Source organism: Pinus tabuliformis, chromosome 5_1 (assembly GCF_031772625.1).
Source record: "Pinus tabuliformis cultivar Carrire ecotype Pingquan chromosome 5_1, CPIR1, whole genome shotgun sequence".
Classification (NCBI taxonomy): domain Eukaryota; kingdom Viridiplantae; phylum Streptophyta; class Pinopsida; order Pinales; family Pinaceae; genus Pinus; species Pinus tabuliformis.
The window spans coordinates 582215053-582224075 of NC_142305.1; the positions used below are offsets into that span (position 1 = coordinate 582215053).

The following is a 9023-nucleotide window of genomic DNA, read 5'->3' on the forward strand; positions in this document are numbered from 1 at the left end:
AGGAAAGGAAAATAATGAAAAACAAATTTCATTTATTTTGACTGTTTTGTAAGAAAAAGTCTTAAATGTAATCTTGCTTTACAAACTGTTTGTAAATAACTATTTGCAGAGAAGGAAGATCCTACCCTTTAAATTCTACTTAACTATTTGCAAAGAAGGAAGATCCTACCCTTTAAATTCTACTTATTCCTGTAGTTTTGTAGAATAGAAGTAGCTTAAAAAGGCCACCTACCTTACCAATGGAGAAAAGTAAAATTTAGATATTACATCAAAATTTAGAAAGTCATACTTCTTAGACTGAAAAATGATTTTCTCAATTAGCCTATGATATTCTGAGGATATTAACATTGTTATTATTGGACAGTTTGAAGTCCTTGATAAGAAACTAAGATTTTTTGTTCCATTTTGTTGACCAGGCAGTGAAAGTGGTTACAACAATGCTATCAAAAGGTTATACCTTAGGAAAAAATACTTAAAGCAAAGCCAAAGAGTTAGACGAGAAGTATCAAGTGATGGACATTGCTGCAGAAATACCATTTTATACTTTAATGTTTATTATTTTTGTTTTATTTTGTTCCATTTTGTTGACCAGGTAGTAAAAGTGGTTACAACATTGCTATCAAAAGGTTATACCTTAGGAAAACTTAAAGCAAAGCCAAAGAGTTAGATGAGCAGTATCAACTCATACTGCTACAGAAATACCATTTTATACTTTAATGTTTATTATTTTTGTTTTATTATTATTACTTGAATTTCTTCTTAACAAGTGGTTGTGTTTCTTTTGGTTTTAGTGAAAGTATGGGCTTCAATGTTGGCTCTCTTATTATGGAGTATAATTCATTAAGGAATTTAGACTTCTGTGATCCATAATATTGTTAGATAATCTTCGGCAAAATCACATAATCAATCTTTTGTCGACGCGTTTCGAACCAACCAGTGTGGTTCATCGTTAGGACAAGTTGAAGAACCAATCCAACTTAGCGTGATTAAATAGAGTTTGCAGAGACTCCAACAACTATAATGCTAATGGCTAATTTTGACCTAATGATCTTGGTCAAACTACTAAAATAGTTAATTAATATTTCGCGAAAAAAGCTAAAATATGTAAATAAAGGAATCCATTTGGTAATTTAAAATAAATAGGTATATTATTATTATTATCCTAAATATTAAGAGAATACCTATTTTAATTATGATGGTCATTATATCCCATACTATATATTAATTAATCTATATTTAATTATTATTCCAACATAAAATACACGTAAAGGTAATCAATCCCTATTATTTTTAGAATTTAGTTATACTAGATAATTGTGTGATAATTATTTAATGGTCTTTGGTAAGTTAGATCTTCACTATTCTGTTCTTATAATATATCATATTTATTATTTAAATATATGGTCCAAAATAATAAGTTATATAAAATAATATAAGTTTATTAAAAAATCTATATCTTCTTAATAATTAATAAATCCAAACAAATTGTTAACCATTATTATTCCTAGAATTTAGTAATATCAGGTAAATACCATAATTTAGGGTTGTTAAAATCAAGTCTATTAATAATAGTATAACTAATATTATGGTATATCATAATTAACCTTTAAACCTAACGGTCAATAATCAATATTAGATCAATATTATTTATTCCAATAAAATATTAAAGGTAACTAAGACCATAGGTAAATATACTATTACTTACAAGATAAATACCATAATCTAGGGTTGATATGTTTATTACTATAACTAATATTATTGGTATATCATAATTTATCCTTTAAACCTAAAGGTCAAATCAATATTTATTAATTTTTGTTTTTCAAAATTATTAAGGTTAACTAAGTCATTATTATTTATTATTATTATTTATAAGGTTTAAAACGGGTTTTTTAGATATTAGTTAAAGGGAAACTCAATTCTAAGGTTAATATAGAAATAATTAAAATGTATAAATACTGAAATTAAAAAATCAAATCTAATTATAATATGCCCAATAGTATCATAAACAGGTACGGTTAATACAATAATAGCCCGAAACTAATTCATAACTAATAATGACTCAAACACTCCATAATAATAGGACAAAACTGCCAAAAGAAAAATTAAGGAGGCGAAAGACAGACACCCTAAGACCTAACAAAAAGGAGATGAGGAGGCTAGGAAGACAGGGCTAGGACCTAACAACTGCTAATCTTCTAGCCATCATCCTTATTAAGGTTGATCGGCCTTTTCTCAATCTCTAGGGCCTCTCTAAATTTGCGATGGTGAAACTGCGCAATTTTGGCAATGACTTGAGCCTCCTCTATACATACATGATGCATAGTCATTCCCGCATGTCCAGCCAGGGACGAGGGCTTGGTCCTCCCATGTCTTACGTCAGCCGAATGCTCGCTAATCCGCTGATTAATAAAGCGACCAGTCTCACCAATATAAGGGGTCCCACAGGAACAGGGAATGATATAGACGCCCTTCATTTCCTTAGGGTCAATCGGGTCTTTCACAGACCTGAGGGATCCACGGATAGTATTAAGAGGTCTAAAGGTTGCGGGCACATCATACTTCCTCAGAATCCTCGCAATCCTGTCCGTGGTTCCTTGGATGTAAGGAAGGTTCACACCCATGATATGATCATTGGGAACCTTTCGGATAGAAGGCTCCTTCTTGGCCCTGAGGAAGGCTCTTTGACCGAGGTGCCTATCGTAACCATTCTTCTCAAAGACTTCTAGGAGGTGAGCCTTCTCCGCTTCCAGGCTCTCCTCATCTGAAATTCTAACAGCACGGGTGGCAAGCGTGCTAAGAACCCCTAACTTCTGAGCGGGGAAATGGTGTGAAGAAGCATGCAAGTATTGCTCAGTATGCGTCTTCTTTCTATACACCTGATGAGAAAAGGAACCATCCACCTTTTTAGAGATGAGAACATCCAAGAATGGAAGACAACCATTATCTTCTTTTTCCATCGTGAATTTAATGGCGGCGGATTGGATATTGAGCTGACAGAAGAAACGATCGAGCTCGTCAGGACCATGAGACCAGACAACACCAGTGTCATCAACGAATCTTCTCCAAAGCTTTGGTAAGAGATGAGAGGAGGCCAAAGCCTTAGACTCAAAATCCTCCATGAAGAGATTAGCGACGACAGGGGACAAGGGGTAGCCCATGGCAAGTCCGCAAGTCTGCTCATAGAATTCTCCCTCGAAGCTGAAAAAGGTAGTGGTCAGGCAAAGCTCAACTAACTTGGCCGTATCAGGGTCAGTTAGCTTATTAATTACCTTCATTGCCTCATTGATAGGAATTCAAGTATAAAGAGAGACCACGTCAAAACTAACCAAAATGTCCTCGGGTTCAAGATTAATATTCTTAAGATCCTCAATAAAGGCAGCTGAGTCTTTGACAAAGGACTCAGTCTGCCCGACCAAGGGTCTCAACTTTGCACCGAGGAACTTGGCCAGGAGCTAAGTCGGACCACCGATGGTATTGACAATGGGTCTCAAGGGGACCCCATCCTTATGGATTTTAGGAAGACCATAAATCCTAGGAGTGATGGGGTTACCCTCAATAAGTTTCTGGGCTAGAGGAATCGTGGAATTGCACGACTTGATCGCAAGAGCGACCACTCTGGAAACCTTTTTGAGGGGATTCTTCGAAAGCTTCTTATAACTCCCACTATTACAAAGATGGTCCAGCATCTTATTTCTGTAATCCTTTCTATCCATGATAACAGCAGCCCCACCCTTATCAGCTTTTAAGACCACGACGTCACGATTACCGTTCAAGCTCTTCAGAGCCTCAAACTCGGCCTTGCTGATATTGCTACGGGGAGGCTTAGCCCTCCTCAGGGTAACGGCACAATCCTGCCTAATCGTGTCTTTAATCTTATCAGGAAGGTTCTTAATGCCATATTCCACATCGCAAATGATATCTTCAATCGGGATCTTTCTGGGTGCTAAGGCAAAATTAAGACCTTTCCCTAAGAGACTAAAAACCGCAGGCGGGAAGGAAAAACTCGACAGATTCACCACCTTATTGCCCTGAGGTAGGGAACCCGATTTACACACCGACATACCCTTAATATCAGATTTACCATAACGGCTATCAATCCCATCCACTACTTTATTACCACGACTACTAATATTATTATTATATACTTTAATAAAATCATAATTATGAATATCGACTTTATCCTTGTTACTTTTATATGTTATAGCTTTATTACTATAATCCCAATTGTTTTTGCTACTATTATGCGTATCCTTCTCGCTATCCATAATAACATTAACGCTACAATCCTTGCCCGAAATTGGGTCTTCCTTACGCAAAGAGATACTTACGGTTTCATCAACCACCGAGACGCTCTGCTGGAAAGACGCAAATGGAACCACCGACTCCAGCTCACAGACGGCCGGATCACTCCGCAAGCCACGCATATTCGAACGGCCTGACCTCTCTGCGCCTATCAGCTCATCAGAGCCTCCGCATAGATCAACAACCTCTGACCCACTAATATCAATGCCATCCGGAACAGCATCTACGCGCAGCTCCTCATTCACTGATCCAGCCGCAACTCCACCTGACTGCTGCGAACGGATTGGAGAGCGAACATCTGAACCCATTGCTTGGTTGACCAGACTTACCGGCTCTCGGTTACCGCAGCCTGCTTCAATGCTCGACACCACGCCTCTACTCACACCACCGCTTCCTCTCACCAAATCATAGCCATCGGTTGGCGGATCAAGACCGACAGAAGAAGGGTCGTTTAAAATCCAAGCCCTCAGGGAGGAGACCTGATTAAACGAGACACGACTGCCTGAACCCCGAACATCAAAAAGACTAGACTCCTGAATCGTATAGCCCGAAAGTTTATTAAACTTCGCTGACTGTCTGAGCTTAAGGGACTCTTCCAATCTCAGGGATTTCAATGTCGAACAGGCATCAATCCTGGACCAGAGAGAAGCAGGGAAACTATTCGCCAGCTCCAAATGAGCTGCCAGAAGAAGTCTGGATCGATGATCCAGATCCCTCCTTACTCTGCTAATCTCATATCTGATCAACCCTAAGCTAGCTTTCAGAAAAACGCCATGATTTTTTGGAACATTGAGACTATGTTTAATCTGGGCAAAGTTAGGAATAACCGAGGAATCTCTGCAACGCTTAAGAAATACCAGATCAGATTTCAACTTAGTAACCTGCATGCGTGACCGCTCGAAATGATGAACCTTCTTAGCAGCGGCTTCTCCGTGCAGGGAAATTATTAAGGAATTTAGACTTCTGTGATCCATAATATTGTTAGATAATCTTCGGCAAAATCACATAATCAATCTTTTGTCGATGCGTTTCGAACCAACCAGTGTGGTTCATCGTCAGGACAAGTTGAAGAACCAATCCAGCTTAGCGTGATTAAATAGAGTGTGCAGAGACTCCAACAGCTATAATGCTAACGACTAATTTTGACCTAATGATCTTGGTCAAACTACTAAAATAGTTAATTAATATTTCGCGAAAAAGCTAAAATAGGTAAACAAAGGAATCCATTTGGTAATTTAAAATAAATATGTATATTATTATTATTATCCTAAATATTAAGAGAATACCTATTTTAATTATGATGGTCATTATATCCCATACTATATATTAATTAATCTATATTTAATTATTATTCCAACAAAAAATACAGGTAAAGGTAATCAATCCCTATTATTTTTAGAATTTAATTATACTAGATAATTGTGTGATAATTATTTAATGGTCTTTGGTAAGTTAGATCTTCACTATTCTGTTCTTATAATATATCATATTTATTATTTAAATATATGGTCCAAAATAATAAGTTATATAAGGGTTGATGTGTTTATTACTATAACTAATATTATTGGTATATCATAATTTATCCTTTAAACCTAAAGGATAAATTATGATATACCAATAATATTAGTTATAGTAATAAACACATCAACCCTTATATAACTTATTATTTTGGACCATATATTTAAATAATAAATATGATATATTATAAGAACAGAATAGTGAAGATCTAACTTACCAAAGACCATTAAATAATTATCACACAATTATCTAGTATAACTAAATTCTAAAAATAATAGGGATTGATTACCTTTACGTGTATTTTATGTTGGAATAATAATTAAATAAAGATTAATTAATATATAGTATGGGATATAATGACCATCATAATTAAAATAGGTATTCTCTTAATATTTAGGATAACAATAATAATATACCTTTGACCAAGATCATTAGGTCAAAATTAGCGGTTAGCATTATAGCTGTTGGAGTCTCTCCACACTCTATTTAATCACGCTAAGGTGGATTGGTTCTTCAACTTGTCCTGAAGATGAACCACACTGGTTGGTTCGAAACGCGTCGACAAAAGATTGATTATGTGATTTTGCCGAAGATTATCTAACAAAAGTATAATTCATCTTTGAGAAATTTTCAATTATTAAATTAGGTTAGTCAATTGCTTAAAATATTAAATTTATTTCAAAAAGTTTTTGTTACTTATAGGTTAGACACTAGTTTGAAATATGAAACTTATTCCAAAATGTTTTTGTTACTTTATAGATAAGGAATAGATTTCTTGGCTTTGTGAAGAAAATAATGAAGGGAAAATACATGTTAATATGTTAGTTGTGCTCTTTGACTGAAAAATAATGCATATTACGCTAATTGAAGAATGATTTTGGGTTATCAAACTTATAGTATTGAATTTAACACACTAACACTTCACAACAATGAACTAACAATATTCATGATGAAAATAGCAATATGGAAGATTTGTCTACATAATGAAAAAGGCAATATGGGAGATTCCAATCACATTCCAAGGCATTTTTTAAAATGTGGATGTTACAAAAGGTTGTTGTGGAAGGTGTTGTTTGTATATGGGAAATTTCTTGATCATTGTCTATAATCCTAATGTTGATAGATATGTCTACTAAGTAGTTCCAGTTAGTGGGGCATTCATTTGCATTTCCTTTGCAACATTTGATGCAAATGCTAATTGGATAATTCTATTGAGGTAAAAGTCATTTTACTGTTCACATTTGTTATAAAGCGATGAAAACTTCCCAATCTTTAACCTTTTTAACATTGAAATCTTTAACGCTTTAACGTTCAAATCTTTAACGCTCACTTCTTGATTAAAGCGAAATGACTTTTTACTTTCGTTCTGGTAAACTATATATACCCTCCTCCTTTCAAGCGATTCTTAATTTCTTCACGGCACCCTTATTAAGCGATACTTATTTTCTCCACGGCAACCTGCAAATCATTAAACATGATGAACGCCAAGATAACACAAATACTTCATTATTCTTTTCTCATTCTGATAAATACAATGATGTTGTAAAGAATTGTTAGTCACGACTCATTTTGTTTCCTTTTTTTCATTTCGGGTAAAACCCGAGAACCCGCGGAGGTCAAAGAGGTTGGCACTGCTGAGACAGGATGGAACTATTCATAATCTTCCCGGCGACGTCATTAGACAGTACTTGCTTAGAGTTCCATATAAATCGCACTCCAACCTCAAAGCTGTGTGCAAAAAATGGAAAGATATAGTGAGTAGTCCAGGGTTTTATAAGGACCGGCTGACCTCTGCAACGAGTGACCACTTGATCTGTACGATTATCTATTTCAAACTTCCAATACCAGGCACGAAATCTAAGCAGAGTACCTGCAGAGTAATAGTGTTCGACCCTCTCAGGCGCACCTGGGAAATGCTGCGTCCCATTCCGGGCTTACCTACTGAACTTCCATTCCATTCTGACTGCGTTTGTAAGTGCGTTTGTGTTAATGGGAAGCTGGTTATCATGGGCGGAATACATCCGACAAACTTGGAAACGATGAGCAGAGTTTATATTTTTGATTTCGTGTCTGCCAAATGGCGCCGAGGAGCCGACATGCCCACAACAAGGACCGGCTTCGCCTGCTCTGTATCTTCTACCACCGGGCTTATTTACGTTGCGGGTGGGAGACGCAGCCCAAATGATCATATGCTCGCAGCAGCAGAGGCTTACAATGTGGAAGAAGACAAGTGGGAAATTTTGCCTCCAATGAGCCAAGAAGTTGGCCACTGTCATGGAGTTTTTCTTGGAGAAAATATCTTTGTATTCGGCGATGGAAACAATGCAGAAATTTATGATCCAAAGACGGGCGTGTGGAGACGAGTGGAAGATATGTGGACATTCGTGCAACCGTTCAAGTGGTTGTCGTTAGTTGCTTCTGGGCACCTATATATCTTCACTCAACAACACTTGATGAAATATGATGCAGAGGACAACAATTGGGCTATCGAAACTGTTATTCCCATAAAATTTTCTGGTTCTGCGTGCACGGCAGAGTGGCGCGGCGATATTTTTTTGAGTAAACGTTATGAGATTATGATTCGTCAGGCTTGTTGTACGTTAAACCCGTCAACTCACGAGTTGATTGAATTCCACGTACCTGAAAAGTTTAAGGGCGTAGTTATAGCCGTTGCAACCGTGGAGATATGATATTGTCCGTCGTATTTGTATTGTGGATCTATTCGTCAAACATATGGAGATATGATATTATCCGTGATGTTTGTATTATCGATCTATTCACCAAACGTATGTTTTACATTGTTATTTTTTTTTTAATATAGATTTCTTTTGGCTTAAACGCAATCAGAATAGAAATCTGAGGGGCATTCTTATCTGTCAATCAATTTCTTTTTAAAAATGTATTTTCTCCTCAGCTTTGATATTTATTTTATTCATTGTGTTGTTTTTATATTAAATATTTATTTTATTCAGGGTCTTGTTTTTATATTAAATATGTTTTTTAATATTAAATTTGTCTCTAGAAAATTTAAAAAGAGATTATTTTTTTTATATTTGAATTGTGTATATTACACAAACTTTAAATCAAAATATCTAAAATTATACTTATACAAAAGTTAAAAATGTAAAGTAATTAAATTATTTGAGTTTTTTTGTTACATTTATATAAATTATTAGTTAGGAATATCAAAGTATCAAGAT

At 35.6% G+C, this 9023-nt stretch overlaps 1 protein-coding gene across 1 annotated transcript; it reads left to right on the forward strand.

Annotated features, from left to right (window-relative positions):
- The first annotated feature begins 7736 nt into the window (after positions 1-7736).
- Positions 7737-8513, forward strand: LOC149166178 (F-box/kelch-repeat protein At2g44130-like). Its single transcript, XM_089430083.1, has one exon. The coding sequence runs from the start codon at positions 7737-7739 to the stop codon at positions 8511-8513; it is 777 nt and encodes a 258-aa protein (XP_089286209.1).
- The last annotated feature ends 510 nt before the right edge of the window (positions 8514-9023 follow it).